The following is a 22229-nucleotide window of genomic DNA, read 5'->3' as shown; positions in this document are numbered from 1 at the left end:
TTAATTAAGAAAACTGTTCAGCGAACATGACCGTGACAAATAAAATTTTTATATTCTCATTTAAGCAAGGTTAGTTTTCAGGGAGGGAGTTAATGACATAAGCCGCATATTTATACCACGATTAATACAATACCTCTTTAGACTTTTTCTGCAAATCTTCAGCCTCTTTTTTCAATTTATCCTTTTCTCTTTCAAGTTGAGCAATTGATTTGCGTAGCTCATCAGCTTCTTTGATACTGGTTAAGTGCTGTACTTCCAGTTTTTTGGCCTCTTCTTCAAGTTGTTGCTGCATCAGCTGTTTGTCTTCAAGCAGCTTCTGAGCCTGCTCTTGTGCCAAGTCTTTTTGTTTCTGAAGCATTTCTGCTTCGGCTCGCAGCCTGGATGCTTCCTGAATAGCTTGCATCTTTTCTTTAAGCATTTTTTCAGCAAGTGCCCTTTGCTGAACAAGGTCAGACTCTGCTATTTGTCTCATGCGTGCAGCCTCCTGAGCCTCGATACTGAGTCTAGCAGCTTCTTCAGCTAACTTTTTCATGTTCTCAGCCTCCTCAGCCAGAAACTTCTGTGTGTTATCTTTGTCCTTTCTGATAAGACGGTGATTCTCCTCTTCTATTCTGAGCTTGAGTTTGATGAGCTCCTCCATTTGAATCTTAACCTTGAATAGTTCATCCTCTACCTGGGCCTTTTGTTTAACAGCATCACTGACCTCATCCTTAAGGCGATGAAGCTCCTCATCGAGGACAGATTTCTGTTTGTCAGTTTCATCTAGCTGCAGTTTCACTTTAGTAAGCTCTTGCTCAATCTGAGATTTCTGCTTAAGGGTTTGCTCTGCCAGCAGTTTGTGCTTTGCCATTTCTGCATCAGCTTGTTGTTTCTGTTTCAGTGCAGAAGCTTCGGCCTGAGCACGTTTGGCTGCTTCCAACTCAGCCTCTTTTCTCAGTCTCTCAGCATCCTCCTGTGCTTTGGCTTGGTTGGCAGCTTCAGCTTCAGCAGCTTGCCGCTGAAGCTCTGCCTCTTCTGCTTTTTGATGAAGAAGAGCGGCCTCTTTTTCTGCCTTTTCTTTGGCTTTATTTGCTTCTTCAGCAAGCTTTTTAGCTTTCTCATACTCTTCCTTCAGTTTTAACTGTACCAGGTTGTCTTCCTTCCGTTGCACAAGGACGCTCTGGACTTGCTGTTCAGCAACATTACATCTCTGCACTGCTTCTTTTGCTGCAATAATCTGTTTCTCAGCTTCTTTATCAGCATCCTCCCTCTGCTTTTTGGCCTCTTCTGCCTTCTTTTTGAGACGCTCCACCTCTTCTTGGGCAGCCTGGCGCTGACGAGCTGCTTCTTCCTCTGCTGCGGCAATCTTTTTAACTTTGTCTTCAGCTTCCCGCCTTCTGTTCTCTTCCTGCAAGGCAAGCTTACGGAATTTTTCTGCTTCTTCTTCAGCCCGCAACTTACTCTGCTGGGTTTCGTCTGCGATATTCTTTAGTTTATTTAATTCGAGCTCCAAATCAAGCTTACCGGATGATGCCTTCTCAAAATTAAGTTTTAAAATACGGATCTCCTCTTCCACAACTCGTCTCTGTTTGAGGGTTTCATCTACAATTACTTTCTGTCTCTCTAACTCCACATCAGAAGATTTCTTGAGCTGATTTATCTTCTCCTCAATGTCTTGCTTGTGTTGGCTTGCTTGATCTTCAAGAAGCTTCCTTTGGTATGCCTCATCTTCAGCTTGTCTTCGAAGACGCTCATTTTCTGCCTCTTTCTCTTTGAGTGCTATCTCTGCTTCCGTTTTAAGGCAAGTAGCCTCATTGATTGCTGCAAGTTTTTCTTTCAGTATTCTTTCAGCTTCTGCTCTTTGTCTGGCAGCTTCCTCCTCGGCTACCTGCCTCTGCCTCTTTGCCTCTTCGGCGATTGCACGGAGTTTAGCTGCTTCTTCTGCAAGTTCTCTCATTTTAGCAGCTTCGGCTTCAAGAAGCTCTTTTCTTTCTACAATGTTAGACATACTTTCCTTCTCAGCCTTGGATTTAAGCTGTAGAAGTATGTCCATTTCACTTCTTACCTTGGCGAGTTCATCTTCAAGCTGCTTCCGCTGTTGCACAGCAGCATTTACCTCATTCTTTAAGCGGTAAAGCTCATCCTCAAGCAGTGTTCTCTGCTGCTCTGCATGGTCAAAGTCAGCCCTTAAACGGATGAGCTCTTGTTCAGCAGACAGCTTCTGCTGCGCTGTACATTCAGCCAGTTTCCGCTGCCTCTCCAGTTCTTGTTCTGCCATGTCTTTCTGCTTCAGGGCAGACTCTTCAGCTTTAGCCCGTTTCTTTGCCTCACGCTCAGCCTCTTCTTTCTGCTTCTCTGCTTCTTCCTGGGCGAGTGTCTTTTTGTGGGCTTCTTCCTCAGCCTGGAGCCTTAGACGAAGGGCCTCATTGGCTTTTTGCCTCCATTTTTCTAGCTCTTTTTCAGCTCCAACCCTTGCATTGTCCGCTTCCTCTGACTGTTTTTTCAGGCGTTCAGCTTCCTCTTGCAGCTGAATGACAGCTCCATGCTTTTCTTTAAGTGATTCTTCAAGTTTCGATGTCTTTTCAACGTAAGACATGCGCTTGCGCTCTTGCTCAACAGCTGCACTTTTCTGTGCTGCTACATGAGCAACACTGATCTGTCTCTCTTTTTCCACCTCAGCCTGTTTCATGCGTCTCTCTGCCTCCTCTGCTTGCATTCTGAGCTGTTCAAGGTCCTCCAAGGCTTTCAGCTTCTGCTTAGCAGCCTCTCTTTCTGCTTCAGACTTAAGCCTTAGCTCCTCCTCTGCCATGCGTTTTTTCTGAGTTTCTTCAGTGACCTGTTTGCGGAGCTTCTCTGCCTCCTCTTGAGCTGCTCTACGGAGTCTCTCCGCCTCAGCAGCATTGTCCCTTAGCAGTTTCAGTTCTGCCTCTGCAGTGGATTTCTGTTTTAATGTAGTTTCCAGTTGGAGTCTGATAATACGTATCTCCTCCTCTATTTTGGTTCGACTCTGATGAGCCTCGTCCACCAGCTGACTTTTTAATTTGATCTGCTGTTCTGACATTATTTTGAGCTCGTGCAACTCTTGCTGAATATTATGCTTTTGGTTCTCAGCATCCACAGAAACAATCTCTCTCTTTCTAAGTTCTTCTTCCATCATGAGTTTGAGTTCCTGTGCCTCTTTCTCTGATTTGGCAATGGCTTTTTTATGAGCTTCAGCTAGCTGCTTCTGTTTTTCTAACTCAGCTTGCATTTCAGCCATTTTTTTCCTCTCCTCCTCTTTATGTTTCTCAGCAGCTTTCTGTATTAGTGGAAGCACATGGTAAAGAAAATTATGATTATGAGCAAGCATGACAGGATGTTATGATTAAGGGTAAGGTTAATTTTTTTTTAGAACAAAGAAAGATGCACACATGACAAATGTTAAGGTAGGTTTTCTCAAAACAAAACTTGCAATCGATTAAGGCATGGCAATTAATGTATGGTGACAGCAGACATTTTTTTTCCACAGCAATTGACAATTTAACTGCAAAAACCATGCGACTGGTGCACTGGCTCCATGTAAGCTGTTAAACGGCTGCCAAAATGGCCAGTGAAGCTTTGCACGTAAATATAGTGATGAGGCTAGGACTGTAAATTCATTGGCATATTGACCCAACTCATTTCTGTATGGAGACAAAACATATTCTTGAATAATCTATAGGGATGTGGTCTAATAGGACGACAGGGATTACTGTTGTAAGAAAATAATCAACAACGGAGGAGACATTACAACCCTGGAATTGATCATTTTCCTAGAACAGCACACCCAGATGTGTTTTATTCATCTTATACCATGGCAATGTTTATATGCTCTTATTTACTGAAAAACAAAACAGTGATTATTTTTTTATCCATAGTTACTAATGCTGAGTCACCTAATATTGCGAGTATCCATGAAATATGACCCTAATAACACTTACTTAATAGCTTCTCTCTTTTCCCCTCTTCCTTGAAGATAACAGCTTTTCATGTTACTGACAAAACACTGACAATGCAGTGTCCTACACCCTAAACGTCTCCTTACTGAAATCTTCACCTCAACTATTTTATATATATATACATATATATTTATTGAGTACACGTGTACGTTAATATATACCAGTCATTTTCTTGTTTTAGAAAATGAATGAACAACTTGAATGACCAATCAGAACTGTGAATTCAACTGTGCCATGGTATAAAAATGTGTAATATTAGGAAACATATATAGTAAATATATCGAGTAGAGAGAGTAAATAGTAGAGAAAAAGGCACTAATGGGAGGGATTACTGCTGAAAGGAAAATTAAAGCTAGTAAATGCTGTATCTACAACAGAAAAGACAGGATTCAGAGCCTTGGGTTTGGCTCAACTATGTTTTATTATTGCAGGAAATAATTACTAAAGCAGTACATCCAGCGAAAGCAAAAAGGTGCATATTTGATATAAAATCTAATGAATATAGATCTAATTCTCACTGTCTATTTTGTATAATAATATGCAAGTGAAATAGGAGTAATAGTGGGCTTTGGTTACTGACAATTCAGATTACACTGCATTACTACAGTTGATGTTACTGGTAACAAAATGTAAAAGTGAGAATTAGATTTATTTCATGAGGCATAATCAAGCTTAAGAGAAGAAAAAGTGAAAAATCCAAAAAACATGAGCAAAGTGAAATCTTTACCTCTTTATTGCCCAAACAAGATAAGCAATCATCATGACAAAGCACTGGCAAGCAGTTAAGAGAAGCAAAGAAATAAAAAGGTTAGGGTTAGAAAATGGGGAAAGAAAGTTGTTATTCAGTGAAAGGTAAGAAACTCTGGCTTTGACTGATACTGAGAGAAAGTAGTGCAAAAGAAGAAAAGGATAAAGGAAAAGCCTTTATACACACTTTTAAAGGTATGGTTTGGGGATATGATGAATGTAAAATGTCAGAATATTTTATATAGCAATGAAGTAATTTATTACCCATTTATCATCATTTAATATGGCTTTTTTTATTTTTTAAATAAAATCAGCATTACTGCATTTTTTTGTCTAAGTATTCTGAAGTGGCATTGTTCATAATAGATCTTGAGGTTATGAAATCGTGTCTAAATTGGTCAATATTTGACGTGAATCATGTAAAACACTTATATTCTGACACATCCTTCAACTCTCAACAGATCTGTGGTCTGTGATGGTCATATTTCTTATGTTCATTTTACTGATATTTCTTTCCTCAACACCAAATAACAGCAAACGTCCAGTCATCCATACATTAATAGATGTAGTTTTGTTAATGAGTAATTTGCTAGACAGTTAGGGTTAGTATGTTGGTTTGGTGAAGTTAAGTCTCTTTAACAAGTCACGCACCTCCTCATCCTCTAGGCGGCTCTGTGTGTCCGTGATGAACTTGATGTACTGGCTGGTCAAGGTCAGCAATTCACTATAGCGAGTTCTCAGAGTTACATACTAATTATGGAGGGGGGAAAAAAAGGCATATTGGATTTTAAGTATCAATATAGACCAGTCTTTTAAAGAACGATTCAGTTAAAACAGAGTCAAATATAAGAAGATAAATGGAATTGTACAAGGGTCAAATAAACGCAGCAATTATTGAAAATTCACTCACTTCCTGAATTATATTATCAGAAGCGGACTCCATCTTGGTTTTCTTCAAAGGTGAAGTCAAGGGTTCCACCTGTGCTTTGTAAGCAACCAGCTGAAGTTCATAGTCCTGAAATACACAGATGCTTGTTAATATACTATAACAACAGGGCATGATTTGGAAAAGAACTCATGCAAAAGTGCAAGCTAATGCATTTACCTTAATGCTGTCAATGTAAGCCTTGGCATACTTATGACATTCGTCACATTTCTCTTTGTTTTTCTCAATCTCCTCCAACAGTTTCTGTAAAGCAGAAATTCAGGCAGTTTTTCACTCAGATGAAAGGATTTTCCCTCATATATACCAAAACATAATGAGAAATCTATTTGATTACACTGATACGCTATAATCCAGTCTGGTGTTATTTGTAAAGAATGACTTTGTGTGAAGCATCACCTTTTCTTGACCCAGCTGCTCTTTCAGAGTCTTGCTGTCATGAATGGGTGTGGCCTGGATCTTCTCCTGCCTTTGTCTAGCGTCTGTGATCCAGCGAATAAGCCAGTCATAGCTTTCACGATAATATCCCAGCTGCCTCCCCAGCTGCTCCAGCTCACGCTGTCGGAGGTCAATCTGGGTAAAAATGGCATGCCAGCGTTCCTGCAGGTTGGACAGGAGCTGCTTGTAGTGGTCAAGCTCAACGTCCCTCTCTCTGTGCAGCTGACCCATGCGCTCACTCACGGCAGTAGCCTTAGCCAGCTCTCCCTCAAGAGCGTCAAAGACGGGCTGTTTGCCCTCTGCCTCTCTGCGCATTGTCTGTAGAAAATAGGGATAAACATAAACATGATGGCAACAAGGCAGGTACACCTCTAATACACTTGCTTGGTTGTATGATTCGACTGCCCAGAATTACAAGTAACTGGGCTAAAAAGCAGCATCTAATATATAATAAAAAGTACAACAAGGTACATACATGCTCATGTAATATTAGTGACATAGAATTTTTGATGACCATGAGAAAATGGTCTATCATCCATACAACGTAATAAAAAAAATACCTCCTTGCGCCTTATTTTCAATAGGCAAATGTAAAACTAAACTAAACAGGCAGATTTGTAAGTACACTACAGAAAGCAGAAAGACTTTGTGATAGCAGCTACACGTGGCCCATAATATTTTATGACTTCAGTACATTTCCGTCACCTTGAGTTCAGTACGGTAGGTCTCCACTTCCACAGTATCTGTTGGGACAGTGTAAACCTTGCGGAGTTGATCTTCATACTTTTTGAGAATGTTCTCAGCGCCTTGCGTGTTGCGAATCACCAGCTCTATTGTCTTCAGCCTAAGACAACAAGTGTGCTAGTTAATAACCTCATTTATAAATTATTGAAGCTATTAAAGGGTGAGGAAAAAAACCCCCTGCACACTAAAACAGAAGTCCTTATTACTTCTCAAGGTAGACTGAAGACAAGCAGTGGGTATGTTCCATCTTCTGCAGGGTGATGTCTAGCTCAGAGCGGAGGACTGGAGTGCTGGACTGCTCGGGAGAGGCGAGGACCTCTTCTGCTTTCTGAGCCACATTATTCAGGTTCTTCTTAATGCCCTCCAGCTCCACATGCACTTTCTGCAAGAGCAACATAAATGCGTTGACGATCGTCTAATAGAAAATGAATTGAGAACATAAATAAAACAAGAGTTCAGAGCTCTTACTTTCTGGTCTGTAGCCTTTTGGAGGCAGTCCTTCAGTGGATCGTTTTCCACTGGCTGGCGAATGCGGGCCACTGTGCGAGACTCGCAGTCCTCAATCTTCAGACGCAAATCTCTGACTTGTGTGATGTAGGTCTTGCACACTGACTCATCCTGTTCACCTGTGGGAAGGACAGACCAGTTATCACAAATCAACAAACAGCATTACACGTAAGCTAGAGTGCATACTTTGGTAGCCCTAAAGGGGAGAAAAAATTCAATTAACATAATACTGTGAAGTGAATAATTTACAGCATCAATTTTAAATCAATCAAATATCAATCCAAACAAAAACAAGCAAACAAACGGCACTGAAGTTTAACAGCACGTTATCCCCTACCAAACACACCCTTTAGAGAACCAGGTGAAAATCAATTTTGCTGGGAAGCTAACTAGTGAACAATTAACATACTGCTTAACAAGAACATTTGATTTTTCCCTCGTCATAGGACGACATGAATAGGTTAAAAAAGGCTAACAGGTAAATAGTAGTTGTATCATAACCGTCTTAGCCACAGGACGTGCAAGTGTTGAAACAAACTTGGGAAAAATCTGCTAGAAATTAGCTTCTTTCAGCTATTTTTGCCATGTTACATAAAAAATAAAAACAAAAAGAACAAAATAAATATACTGGACACAGCAGCACACTTTAGGTGCCCCCCCCCCACAAATTTTATTCTACCTTAACCCTTCAGACCTTCCCCAAAGTAGCATCGTGTGCAGCATCCAACATGCGTGCATCTCAGTTATCTCACAAAGTACCAAAAGCGCACAATCAAAGCACATACTGTCTTTAGAAATGTTACTACATTTGAATTTTGCCTTTAATGTTTTTCCTTTACTGCATTCGTTAAGACATTTATTTGTAAATGTCTTTGGGGGGACTGGGGGCTATGATTTCTCGGTCTGTCACTATGTGTCAGCCAAAAATTATTAGACAAATGTGTCTATATCTGTGTCAATGAAAACACAAACCATGCACTCACACTCTTGAGATCAATATTAAGCACAGTAAAATAGCAAGCATCTGGTTTAGAGCTTCATTTCATCACTGCCTACAAAAGCATCCTACAGCTATCTGGATGCAACTCACCCTTTGCTCTGATAATCCGTCCTACAAGGTGAATTTCACAGTTACCACACAGTACGAACTAATACCACCCTCACTACCATTCACTGTTTCAGCAAATAATGTACTCTGACAACAGATTTACAGGCAAACAGGTATGGGGAGCTGGACTCACCTTTCTCCATATTTCGGAACAGTTCTTCATAGTGTAGTGTTGCCTTCTTGTAGTCATTCTCGGTCTGCATGCACTCATCTGAGCTGAAGAGCTGAGAGTTCTTAGTGTCTCGCAAAAAGTCCTGGTAGTGGAGCTCTAGATTCCTCAAAATCTGCCTATACTCATCCACCTTCATGGTCTTCAGCTACAAAACAATCACATTAACCAAAAAGACATATTAATGTAAAGTTATGGTACTCCATATCTTTTTCATTGTTAGTTGCATAATGTATTGTTTAATAGTTCTTTCTTTTATAGGAAAAGAAATTGCAATAAGGAACGAATCTGTTTTTCACCTCAAATTAAAAGAACATAACGACAAAGCCTATTCTGACTGTGAAATGTCGAAGCATTTTTCCAAAAGATAATTCACTTAGCAATGGCAATGGGCCCTCTGTAATTCAGTGAACAAGCTAATATGTTTACATGTATTAAAAATACACAGAGGTGAATTTTAATCTTATCATGAAGGTACTTATTTAGCTGGAATCATATTAAGGGCCAGCTACTAACAATTAGTCCCTTTAGTCAGTCACAAAGAAAATCCCTTCATTTGTAATGAACTCAAATGTACTACATTTCTGGGAAAGAAAACTGTAAATCATACAAATACTTGTGAGTTTGTGAAATGAAATGAATACAATGCATAATGCACATTATAAACAGAGTGAGAACTGACTATGGTGATGTTCCATGAGCGAATAAGCTGGATGTCCCTCATAAGGTACTGCCAGGACAGCAGGCTCTTCATATCACCATGCAGCCTCTGCCACAGAATCGTCATCTGCTGGAGACTAGTGTCCAGACTAAATGGTACAGAGAAAATAAATATACAATATATTATCGTTGAGGTCCATTTTAGGTAGCAGTGATCATTTTGGTGAGGTTAATAATGTTTCAGATTTCTGGGAAAAATTGCATCTATAACATGTCTTCTCTTATAGTAATAAAAATATTTTTTAAATGTATTCTGTTTAAACAACGGAGCAAAGATATGCAATTGCAACTAATTATCATTTTCTCTTAAGTCTTTCTCAAGAGTGTCTTTATAGTGCTAAATGTCTTTATCCAAATAATAGCTCTCTGATTTTTTTTTTTTACATTGTAAAGCTTTCCAATACAAAATGGAGTTGAAAGAATTTACATTTATTCATTTAGCAGACGCTTTTATCCAAATGAGAAAATACAAGCAAATGTCAGCAATCCTCAGCCAGAGACAGAAATATCTATTGTTTTTAAACCATATTACCATATTCACATGTAGTGTCTTGCCTTACTCTTGAAATTTTACCTAAATTGCTTTCTCTGAAAAGAAATGATGGTTGATTTTAAATGTGAAGTAACTAATACTTACTTAGACACACTCTCTACAGCGTCTTTGTTCACTGGTGGCACAATAAAGCACACAGAAGGTATGGTGGCCTCATTGCCTGACTGGTTTAGGACCCTCCACTTATAAGGCTGCGAGTTGTTGAGAAGCGCACATTCTTCTCCTTTGTGCATCGTGATCTGTTCAGCACCAAAAAAGAAAAAGCCTGAGCAAGTAGTAAAGAGATATATACTTTGATAAGGTGTAAGGTTCTTTTACTAACCTCCATCTGTTTGAAGTCACACACTGCCTGGATTGGCAGCTTGCTTTTGCTGGGGGTGGTGGGATTGCGAGGCTTAAGCTGGATGATGCTCTTGGCTCTCCTGTTGAGGCCAGCCAGGTGAGTTTTAAACTCATTCAGCTGCTCCTTCTCATCCTGACAGAAATGACCCGGTGTAAGAATCGACACTTAATAAACCCTATGCACAGAATGATGCGTTAATGAAATGTAGGAGATACCAACCAGAGTGTCCTTTAGCAGGTCCTCCAGACGGGTGGCAGTGGTAGAGCGATCGCACGTGTACTTCTTCTTCATGTTGTCCTGCATCTTCTTCATCTTCTCATCTGCCTCTTTGACATCAGCAAAGAACTGCAAGAGCAGGTCAGAACAAGGGGTAAGAGTTTTAAGGAAGAAAAAAAAGTAAAAGCAAAACTTCATCTTACAAGGAAACTAAAATAAACTGTTATCTCAGAAGCCTCCGTTCCATGTCCTCAATACCTCTCCCACATACACATGGGGTGTCCCCTTTAAATAAGTAGTAGACTGGCTAACCTGATAGTATGCAGTGTTCTCTTTGAGATGAGCCTCAATACAGCAGCAAAGCTGAAGGATCCAACTCCACTGCGTCTGCAGGGCTGCTGTGAAAGCCTGGGACAAAAAAAGAGAGCAGGAATGAAACACACAAACACAAAACTCCAATGTATTGCAGAATATCACAGCCAAGCAAACTCTTACCTCAACAGTCTTTCTGCCTGGATGACCATCCCTAATCAATCTGTCTCCAGTGGTCTGGATGTCATTGATCTTCTTCTCCCGAAGCTCCAGCTCCCGCATCAGTCCCTGAAACATGTCCAACGAGTTATGATGCAAACCCAAATCCAGGCAAGTCTAAACTCTATAAAATGCTATAAACATAAAATGTCATTTAAGTAATGGCCTATTTCGGTCTTACGGAGTAGTTCTCTTTCTTTGCGGTCATGTTAGTGTTACGGTCACTCCAGTCAAAGTTGACCTCCTCCTCCTCCTTATCATTGAGCCACATGAGCTCTTTAGTGGCAGCACTGACGAAAGCATGGAGCTGATCAAGGTGCCTCAGGCGAGACTTAGAGGAGTTCTGAACACAAACAATATCACGTCACTGACCGTTTCCATAGATGAACAATATAATATGGTAGGTGATTGAAAGAACACCACTCACCAAGAGCTTAGCATACTGAAGGTCAAGTTTGGCAAGATATTCTCTGTACGTACTCTTGCTGACAGGAGACAGCTGACTCTGAAACACGAAGGAAATATAAATGTTACGTCTGTAAAACACGCTGTCAATACTGATAAATCTATATAAAATCTCATGATAAATAAGACAAGCATAATGCGACTGACATGAGAACTACGCAAACTGCATTCGTAGTTCCAGAGCCTACTGCAGTTACTATAGCAACAGACTTCAACATTGTCCTTACCACATGCATTTAATTAACATAATAATTCCTGTGTGTCTAGGTTTTTGTTTTGGCTAGTTTTCTCACGCCTTTTGCATTGTAAATGTTTAAGATTTCTTTTTAAATAGTACCCTGATGTCTATTTTAAAATCAGTCATGCATATACAAGAGCCATGACTTCTGTATCAGAGGAAGCACCAACTCGTATATGAAAACCAGATAGATAAAGGACCTGTGTAACTACGCAAGTTTGCCAAGATAATACAGTGACAAGGCACTTCATTTTTCTAAGTATCATTTTTTCTCTCACTTCTTACATAGTTGTTCCTCCTTTCAAGACACAGTTCAATTAAATTAGATTTTTATTTTTGCTTTTAATAATAAACATGATCACAAAGCAGTTTGACAGAAATCTGAAAAGAGTATTGTGATCATTTATGATATCAATATTATATCATCATACTGCACTACATTGGTGAAAGAATGTTCAGTTTGAACATGTTGTGAAGTCCTGGCATACAGGAGTCCTGAGATGAGCACAGGACAGTTTTTAATTACAGCAGTAGTTCTTATAAAAGGTACAAATCTGCAGTAACTGGGTGAGATCACTGATGAAACTTGTTGAAAATTTGTGATTTTGGGAAGTGAATCTAGTACAATTCTCCTACTCCTATTCACCACAGACCCAACAGTCTTGTTCATATCGATAAAGAATACTTAAAAAGAGGACATCCTTTCCTGATGGTCTCTTAAACTGCCAAACTCTAACCTCATCTCTGCCTTCCCCACCCAGTAATCAGTTCAATTCCTAGCACTTGCTTGTAAATCGTTTTCAATATTTCTGCCAAATTAATATTAATAAATGTGTATTTTTCTGATTAATAATATTTTACCTCATCAGTTCGTGCACGCTCAATCTTGGCCTTAAAGTCCTCCACCGTCTGATGGAGGCCTCTATGGCTACCCAGCTGGGACTCCACAGTGGGCAGATCCGAGCCCCACTCAGCTGTTTCAATCCTGCGTTGGTTCTCTTCCACCCACGCCAGCAGATCTTGGGCATAGCGCAGAGTTACATCATCCAGCTCAGGCCGCACACGCTGACTTTGCTGCATGACTTGAGAGCTCATAGTTTGAGTAACTCCTGCCTTAAGTCTCAAGTTATAGTCACTGCGCAGATTCACCAGACGCTCGTGAAGACGGTAAACCCTGGGTGAAGAAATCTCAGTTATTCGATTCAATCTGTGACTGACACAGCATCTTGTCATTTTCTCATTTAATATTGATTAAATGAATCTTTATTAAATATAACAGGATCTAATTGGAATTATTGACACACCTGCGGTACATCTGCTCAGCCTGTAGGTGGCGTTCATCTTTGAGAATCTGGACATCGTTGAAGAGGAGGCGGATCAAGCCATCAGCCTTGTCTAAGCCTCGGTCAATCTCAAGCGTTTTCTGGGCTGGTTTGCCTGCATTTAACAGTCGGATGTCCTACAGCAAGAAGAAAACGCACTCTTAACGAAAAGTAGGAAATGTGTCTAGAATGTGCGGAGAGGGAGAGTCAGAAGCACGACTGATCTAATAAGAGTTTATAATAATATTCACTCACCGATTGCAGAAGGGTCTCCATCTGGTTCAGCTGCTCCTCACACACACCAGACTCCATCTGCACCTTACCAACTATACGCTGGAGCCGCTCTAACCTGGACCACAAAAAATTATTCACTATTTAGCAAATCAATCCTTCCTTTTTAAGAGATAATAAGAAGATAAAAATATATACTTAAAAAACATCACTGATCAGGAATATACAATTATATACCACCGTTTTATAAACTAAACCTCAGCAAACACTCACAGCCTCCCTGGTTGAAGGAAGTATTTTAACCCATGTGGATCCATCACAAATGCCATGACCAAGTCTCAAAAATACTCTTTGCCCACAACGATGGACACAAATCCCACACTCGTCCCTCTTGGTCTTGGCTTGTTTATACGACCTTGCAGCACCAAACTGTGAGCAGGACTGAGCTAAGTGTCTGGAGTGCCTGGTCAGCCATTCCATAATGTTATGTTATGAAAGGAGCTTCACTGTGAGCTGTATTACTCACTCATCCACAAGTCTTATGACAGGGGACCAACCCTATCCCGAATCCTGATCTGTATATTGATCCCTATCTTATAGGGTGATTCAGTTATTAATCTCTATAATGTGATATCCCCATGATACTGTCATATCATACATTTGTCCAATGCAAAGCAAAGCAACTGCATTATCTGTTTTTCAATTACTGGTATGCCAAATAAATATTTGCATTTTCTAAAATATGATAAGTTCTTCCGATTTATTACAATATCTTTCAGAGCAATTAAACTAATGTATTTATTATAGTCATAGCATCTCTTTTATAAGGCAACTTAGCTAGAATACATTTCTTCATTTTACTTAACACTATATCTTTAAGATGTTTAGACAAAAGGCTATTCAGTTTACAGCCCATGTTGCCTGTATTTATTGTCTTGCACTTTTTGTAGTACTGCATACTGTTCTGTGATGCACCATGGCCCTGGAGAAACAACATTTCATTCCAATGTATACAAGCTATATACAGGAATGACAATAAAATCTCACTCGGCTTGACTTGACACTATTCTAGCAAAGATTTAAGAACCACAAAAAAAACCAATCCCACTACATGGAAGTGAAATTAATGCTCATCTATACAAGCTGCAAAAGAAATATCTGCATATGTGGCACGAGGTGAACAGTTAGACATACGGTGCTTATGTAAGGTTCGTGGTATCGCTCACCTCTCAAACTCTGTTCTAAGCAGTCGCTCTCTTTCTAGGATAGCCACATGAAGTCGGCCCCATTCCTTTTCGACGTCGATCGGGTGATAACCAGGGGGCACTTTGATCTGACCGGCATGAACTGCACTCTGTTTAGGTATAAGATATATTACTAACAGCAAAATACCTAGGGCAGCAAAGTATGCGAATTTGTTAAATCACATTTGGAAAGATGACACTAACCTCAAAGGATTGATAAATAACCTTGGAACGGTCCTTGTCTGACTCTTTGGCTGGAAGTTCACTCTCTTTGAATCTCAAAAACTGACGCCACAGGAGCTATAAAATCAGCAATAAAACATTTACTTCCCATATGTAATATAATGTTATAGTTACAGTATTTAACTGGGGCACTAATCTTATCTGGATTAGTCAATAAAGGGCTGTTTTCGGCATGCACAGAAGTGCAAGAAATGAGTCAGACTGGTGTCAGGTAAACACTGCTCTAAGCCAGTTCTCAGTTTACTGCAGAGTTACTAAAAGAGGCACAGAATTAAATTTCTTCTAATCTATGGAATGATAATGTTAAAACAAAACTGAATATGACTCAAACCATATAAATGCAACAGACTTGTGCTGTTAATTCACAGTCACATTGCTCACATTCTACTTATGAAATAAATAAATATACGTAGCACCGATATTAATGAGACACTGGTTAAAACAGTATTTTAATTTAATATCTTTTCACAAAGTATACGTAACAACTCAAAGTAGCCCTTATGTTCCAGGCTGCAAATGACTTTATTCCAGCTCCTTCTCCAGATACGTGCCTTTATTCTGCCTCGCTTTGTCTGGTTTTTTATAAAAGAATAAGCTCAACGAATAAATGTAAATATAAGATTTATTCTTAATCCTTAGCACTTGAAAGCAGTTAAAGAAAAGTATTGAGTGTATTTCTTTGGTGACGTCCACACTTTGTAACTATGCAGTTACTCATGCAGAAGGGAGTGGCACTGAGTCTTTCTCTCAGAGGAAAGAAACCTACCTAGAGGTTATGTTGAATTTTTTGTTTTTTTTTTTAACCAGAGAACTGCCACACCCTTAGAAAGGAGGATCATAGAATTCTTACAATAAAAGCAAGCAAGAGCACAAACCTGCATTGTTTAATCTTATATTGAATAACATGACTCACTCACTCAATCACAGCAATGACTGCTTTCGTAAGCCAATGTGCCACATAAGGCAATCTCACTGGGCCTTTTGACTAATGCTTTAATCACAAGAGAAACCATAAACTGTCAACAAAGTCACATGACCACTTTTAATGACCCATGATGCCGTACAGACAGTGTATATATACACATATATACATATATACATATACATACACACACACACACACACACACACACACACACACACACACAGAAATTTAGATAACGTGATATACATATACGTGTATAATCTCACCTCAATCTCCTCATAGCTGGCAGGGAACTTCCTCTCCTCAAAGATCACAACATGGTGTCTGATCCACTGAAGAAGAATGGTGACCAGTTCATAGTACTCCTTCCACCGCAGCTCCAGCTCCTGCACACACACAGAGTTGCTCAACAATAGACATGGCAACCTTTCAGTCCTACCACTAACTCATATCATGCTCCCTTAATTAGGTGTGAACAGCCTTGGTCCTGTCTGACCATAAACACATGAAGGAATGGAGAACTATGCAAACTATGCAGTACACTAAAGAGGCAACACATTTTTATTTAATTATCAGAGCTCAGGCAATAGACATAGACAAATGATAGACGATATGAGTAGTACTAATCTATTTTGTCTTGCAAACTGGAGGAAGTTGATGACGAGATACAGAAAATTAGCACAAACTCAACAGATAACTGTTAAGGAATTTAATGGGAATGGAAAACAGAAAATATTTAATCTTAAACTGCCTCGCTAATTAAATTAGACTATCACAGTTTGGCTACATATCACAGTATGGACATAAAACTCACAGTGATTCTGACACCATCATGAGCATCGAGTGCATGAGGCATGGCATCATAGAGGGAGGACACGTAAGTGATGATGGACTTCTCATCAGGATGAGGCACGTCAACATCTAAAAACATATTGGCCAAATTAAAATGAAAGATCTTTCCAAATATAAGTACTTTTCTGGCCAGTGCTTCAGTATTCAATTAGGCAAGAAATCGTAGACTCGAGTTGTTGCAGAACAATAATTCACAAGTGCTTCCAATGTCATGTGATACTGAAATCTGAAATTATGAATGGAATCTGCAATTTATTGCATTTAAAATCTAAAATGAGCCCATTCTGTTACATTATACCCTCTGAGTGTCTGGGTGCAATATAAGCAATTAGCTATTATTATAGTCTATACAATAAGAAACTCAAATCTCATTTAATGGGTGAATAATAAGTAACAGGCATTGAAATATCCTTTCAGAAAAGTGAGCAATAAGTTCAAAGTGTACCCTCTGGGTCAAGTAGGCGTGTGACACCAAGCTCTCTCTCAGCCACGCTGAAGGCTTGCTCCAGGTTCTCCAGGTTGGTCTGGCGGTACACTTTTCCCATGTCGATAAGTCTGGGTCTGAAAGAGTGCAAACATGAGTAAATATGAGCAGTGTGAGTAGCACTGGTGCATAATCCGTCAATAATGAATGCTGATACTGCAGTAGTAGCTAATGCCATTTGATCTTAATAAGATAAACTTTATTGATGCCAAAGGAACTTCTTGAATTTGTGCTATTTGTGCTGCTACAAATACTGAAGGCTTTAAGAAAAAAAAGTGTGGGGGGGGGAAGAAAAAAAAAAAAAAAGTGTACCATCAATAATGTGAAAGGATTTAATTCAAACTTTTATATAGTCTTTCAAGCCAAAATCTCAGGATGTATGTGTTATATTTCAAGAGAGGAAAATGTCATAGGTTTTGCTGGTATGGACAACCCAGGACATTAATAGCTGCATGTTTAGGGACCACCTGTTCCATAAATCCTGACTGTCAGCTGTCTCCTGAGGCACACAGCCATTCCAGACGTGCCAATCATTAAGCAGAGAGAGTCCACTTAAAATATATAGTGTGCTACACAACCTCTTAAAACAGTATGACTGAAAGTCAACATATATCCCCAAGTTAATCCCTCAAGCACCACAGGAGACACCCAAATCTATAAAAGGTTTATACCTAAATACAAGGCAACGTTGCCCAAATGTTACTCCAAACATGACTCAAAGCCTTCATACTCATAACCCTGGGCTACGTCACAGTCTTGAGAAACACAATCATTCTAGGTAAAACAGAGAAATAAAGGTGGATTTGAGGTGGATTTTTCAGACCGGTATAACTCTTTGACGTGTAGCGTGGAATGCACAGCGTAGTGATCTCCTGGGCTGGGTGCAGAGACAGAACCATTGCTCCCATCTGCAATCCTGAGTGAAAGCTTGGGAGAGACGCAGACAGAGCTCCAACCTTGGCCATTATCAGCATCTCCTGCTGAGGAGTCTTCACTGGAGCGTGTTACTACACTGTGGGAGCCTCTACCAGAGTCTACAGAGATCTCAGAAGGAATCTCCTCACACACCATGACCACGCGGTCTTCAGCATCGCTCACTGAATTACTGCTGCTGCTTGCCCGACGCTTCTTAACTGACAGCCTCCTCTTTAAACTGAACATCACGCCTCTTAAAATCAAAGCTAAGAAGAGAAACGGTGCTCTAATGCAGGCCAAATGTTCAGGGCTTCTTAACCATTGCTGTTATATTTCAAGGCACAGCAATTTCTTCATTAATTACTTCTCAACATAAGAACAATTCAGATGTTCAAGCAGCATAAGTCCTTGCTAGGAATAAATGACGTTGCCTTGCCCAGCTCTTCTTGTTTTCCCCATTCTAGGTGCAGAAAGTCCCAAATGCCTTCACAGCAGCTCTTCCTCTTCTCATTTACAGCGGTCATTCAGCATGGTTTACCCAAAACTCCTAACTAGATATCCAAAACTCCAAAAACCCAAAATGGAATAATGAAATAGATATTCCAGTCACTAAAACAGGCGCAAAAAAGTGGCAAGAAAACATGGTAGTAAAAATCTCCTCGCTCTGTCTGCAGCGCTGTCCGTAACACTATTCCTACCTGACAAAAGCATCAAGCTCTCGCTCTGAAAGGCAGTACCCAAGCTTTGCAGGTACATGTTATGGCTTCACAAAAAAAAAAAAAAAAAAGATTCCCTACGGGGATGACTGTCTTTTCTTTCAAAGTGACGCCCCATGGACCACACCCTGAACTATTTAACTCTTTAACTCTCTATTTCTCTCTACCATTAAACCACATTTTTCAATCCTGTTTACTCAGCCACTCCTTCTTTTTTGTCCTCTATTGAGAATAAAGACAGTTTGCTGTATTATGAAATCTCTAAAATAACCTTTGTTTTTCTGCTTCAACAAAAATACGTTTGACTGCTTTTAAACCTAATCTAAGCTTTATAACCGAATCAATGTTTCCATCAAGACAGCAAAAGTCCTAGTGTGCTACCTTTTACGCTTTTATTTTCCCCGTATTTTCCCGTTATGCTGATCTTTGTGCACAGACATACTTAAGTGTCACACCTCTTGAATACTCCAACAGCAAGCCAGCCTTAGGGTGATTTAAAAAAAAAAAAAAAAATCCCTTATAAAAGAGGCATTCTAATTTTTTTGGACCAAAGTCAAGTGTGATCAAGAGTGAGTCCCAAGACAAGCTTAATATAACCACTTCTTGTAAAATTGCCAATGATTTAATTAATTTCAACAGCTTTTCCCTCATATCATACGTGATAGGAAAAGCAAAAAAAAATTGCTTTACTTAATAATATGATTCATTAAGGACTGAAAGTGAAATCATAGTAGTTATGCTTCAGCTCTAATTAACCTAATTAATACCATCAAAACAAGTTCCTAGATGTCCCAAGTATCCTTTGTAAGTACTTACTCATGTCTGTGGATAACAGCATTGAAGAGCTTGCCGTCTCGCCAGCTGGTGGTGAAGTTGTCACAGCGCAGACCCTGGTATCCATCCACCATACGCTGGGACCATAGGAGCAGCTTTTCCTTAGCTGACATGTCATCAGACTGCCCGTTGACCTGGATGTCTGAAACCTATCAGGTACCAAAAATGCATGTGATTTAACATGTGCAAGTTGAACAGGACAATGTCCATAATTAATCATTTTTACAGGATACCAGCATGCAAATCATTAAACGATTCTGAATAAAAGACACCATGTACATGCATGCACTCCAGTCCCAGCCATTACCATTAACCTCCGGGCCCTTAAATTAAGCACCTTAATGGAACTTCCAGCACTGGGGGACACTGGGTAAATAAAATAATATGGAAGTATTAAATGGAAAATCTGTTTTGGCCAAGGATTAAGTATTAAATTCATACTAAAGGGACAAATGAAACCAGCAAAAATGGTTTTAACATCAAATCAATGGCATCACACAGGAAATATCATCTAATAATATGTTCGTGTACTTGGCTTAAGCCAGGGATCGTGAGATTAAATTGAAAGGCCAAGCTACAGCCTGGGAACAAATATGTGATTTAATGTTAATGTTATGTCCCCTGTTGCACGGGACAAAAACACATGAATCATCAGTATTCCCTAATGCAGGCCCCATCAGCCTCCATCTAAAGATTTCCTTCTGATACATCCTCCACGCCCAAATACGGGTCCTCCCTGCAGCACAGAATAAGTGACTCATCACAGTCTCGGGCTTGGAAGAGTGAATTAAGATGGGAAGTCTGTCCGCAGAAGAACCCATAGATGAGAAACTTGTCTTGGAGATTTCTTGGAGTAAAACTGCATATAGTCCAATGGTCCAATGTATTGATTACTCCTGTCCATTAATAATTGATACTTTCTGAGCTAAGAAAAACCTGATCTGAAATCTAACAGTAATTCAGACAAATCAGGATATACAAAAACTAAAACTTAAGATGGAAAATTAACTTCAAAAATGTGTCTTCTCAAGTCAAAGAGTAGACACGTCTAGTTATCTTTATGTATTTATAATAATCGGTTTTAGTTTGATCACAACAACCAAACCCATGATTGCCCACTTCTTTAGTAAAGAAAGAAGAAATTAATTTTAAGGAAATGATTGACGAGATGCCACTTGACGGTTATGACCCAAACCACCAAACAGGTTAATGACTTCCAACTGATTTCCCCAGACTGGACAGGATAAAGGCGGCGGAGGTAAATGGTAAGGGAACTTAACACTGACAGAAGAGGAGACCTGGAAGTGGAGGATGATGGTCCATATGAGCCCCAGCGTAAGCTTGGGATTTCCGTCAGCGATGTCATCATTCCTGATGTTCACCAGCTTGACCTGCGATTGGATTGAGAAACAAAAATAGCGCGATTTATGCGAAATTTAACCTATATCCTACTGTATGAACGTTCCTTTTAACTATATAAAAGAAGACAATGAAGCTGCCGTTTTACATCAGTGGAAGCGGTCTTACCTGCCGGTGTCTGAGGAAATCCAGTGCTATCTGTACATTCTGAAGTTTATGGAATCGCATGCGTCCTTTTTCTCGAGGCTGAAGGGGGAAAATTTTTTTTTTAAAAGTAAACGTGCAAATGGAGGGAAACAGACATGAGACAAAAGGACTACATTTTTATAGAGGTGGAAACCATAGCTCATACTCGTGCAATAAAAAGTGAAAGACAATTTCCTCTCTGTCTCAGAAATATAAAGCAATCTAATAGATGCTTAAAAGCAAGGTCAACAACTGATAAGCATTCAAGTGCAACTTTACATGGAAGTTTAGGCCAACTGTTGGTAAACATAACCATAATGACAAACATTGATGGTCTGATACGTCTGCCACATTGGTTACACACCCAAAACATGATCTGGAGGTTCAGATCTATGAAATCAGAAGCAGAAAAAGCAACAATAATTCATGCAGCAGGCAAGCTAATTATCCTGTTAGTGGCATTCAGATCATTCATGTCTTTTTAAAATGCCATTTAAGCAAAGTGTAAGCTAATACAAAAGGTATGGGTCTGGTGAAACGGACGCTATAGTAATGTGTTACAGTAAACAAAGATAAACGTATCCGACTACAAACCTTAAAATGAATTTGAAAGATTTTTTACGTTACTAGCCTATATGAAAAGATGTTTCATTTTACTTTGCATCATCAGAATTCATTTGAAACTCATCAACATTCATTTTGTCTAAAAAGGACTGATGCATTTTTCCAGCACACTTTAAAAAAATAAAAAATAAAAAAAAATCGTCAACCGAACTTTTTGACAAGAGCTCATATAAAGGCTGTCCACTGACGCACCCATGCTATCACATAAAGGAGAAAGATCTAAATGACAAACCCACTCACCAAACGCAAGTTCCTCACAATGTCCCTCTCCCTCGACTAGCCCCAGCAAGAGCAGTGAAAAGAGAGGACGCAAAGCCCACAGGGCAGAGGTCAAAGGTCAGCACACAGAGGTAGAAAAGGATAGAAGGAGATGGAGGCAAAGAAGGAAAAGAAGGAGTCACACAGGTGGCACACAGTTCAATGAGATAAAGATATAGAGTGGATTGTGAAGTAAAGGTGTTCCAGCCATGAGGAAAAGCAGTACTGAAGCATGGCATCAAGCCAGCAGAGAACAAAAAGTTTGCAAAAGTCATCTGAAACCCAGTGTTTTGGTTTTTGGGTGTGATTAAATATATGTATTAAACAGTTAAATCCTTAGATCTGGATAATAAATGAA

General features: G+C 39.6%; 1 protein-coding gene across 10 annotated transcripts in view; it reads right to left on the bottom strand.

The window, feature by feature from the left end:
• The window catches only part of plecb (plectin b), a 109902-nt gene that overhangs the window by 8784 nt on the left and 78889 nt on the right, over positions 1-22229 (bottom strand). For 6 of the 10 annotated variants that reach the window (XM_053633556.1, XM_053633568.1, XM_053633576.1 and 3 more), the window contains exons 4-31: positions 20972-21049; positions 20731-20835; positions 19427-19593; positions 16941-17056; positions 16458-16564; positions 15910-16029; positions 14680-14775; positions 14458-14585; positions 13256-13349; positions 12983-13137; positions 12540-12852; positions 11403-11480; positions 11157-11318; positions 10940-11044; positions 10757-10852; positions 10448-10573; positions 10208-10360; positions 9970-10124; positions 9295-9421; positions 8577-8760; positions 7297-7454; positions 7035-7210; positions 6790-6928; positions 6046-6402; positions 5809-5892; positions 5614-5718; positions 5355-5453; positions 134-3277 (exon numbers count right to left, since the gene is read on the bottom strand). In XM_053633556.1, the coding sequence (XP_053489531.1) occupies positions 134-3277; positions 5355-5453; positions 5614-5718; positions 5809-5892; positions 6046-6402; positions 6790-6928; positions 7035-7210; positions 7297-7454; positions 8577-8760; positions 9295-9421; positions 9970-10124; positions 10208-10360; positions 10448-10573; positions 10757-10852; positions 10940-11044; positions 11157-11318; positions 11403-11480; positions 12540-12852; positions 12983-13137; positions 13256-13349; positions 14458-14585; positions 14680-14775; positions 15910-16029; positions 16458-16564; positions 16941-17056; positions 19427-19593; positions 20731-20835; positions 20972-21049 (6927 nt within the window). The remainder of the gene's footprint in view (positions 1-133; positions 3278-5354; positions 5454-5613; positions 5719-5808; positions 5893-6045; positions 6403-6789; positions 6929-7034; positions 7211-7296; positions 7455-8576; positions 8761-9294; positions 9422-9969; positions 10125-10207; positions 10361-10447; positions 10574-10756; positions 10853-10939; positions 11045-11156; positions 11319-11402; positions 11481-12539; positions 12853-12982; positions 13138-13255; positions 13350-14457; positions 14586-14679; positions 14776-15909; positions 16030-16457; positions 16565-16940; positions 17057-19426; positions 19594-20730; positions 20836-20971; positions 21050-22229) is intronic. The other 4 variants (XM_053633562.1, XM_053633514.1, XM_053633548.1 and 1 more) reach the window with 2 other exon arrangements.

This window comes from Ictalurus furcatus, chromosome 1, assembly GCF_023375685.1.
Source record: "Ictalurus furcatus strain D&B chromosome 1, Billie_1.0, whole genome shotgun sequence".
In the NCBI taxonomy this organism is placed as follows: Eukaryota; Metazoa; Chordata; class Actinopteri; order Siluriformes; family Ictaluridae; genus Ictalurus; species Ictalurus furcatus.
This window is presented reverse-complemented; position numbering and strand designations above follow the sequence as displayed.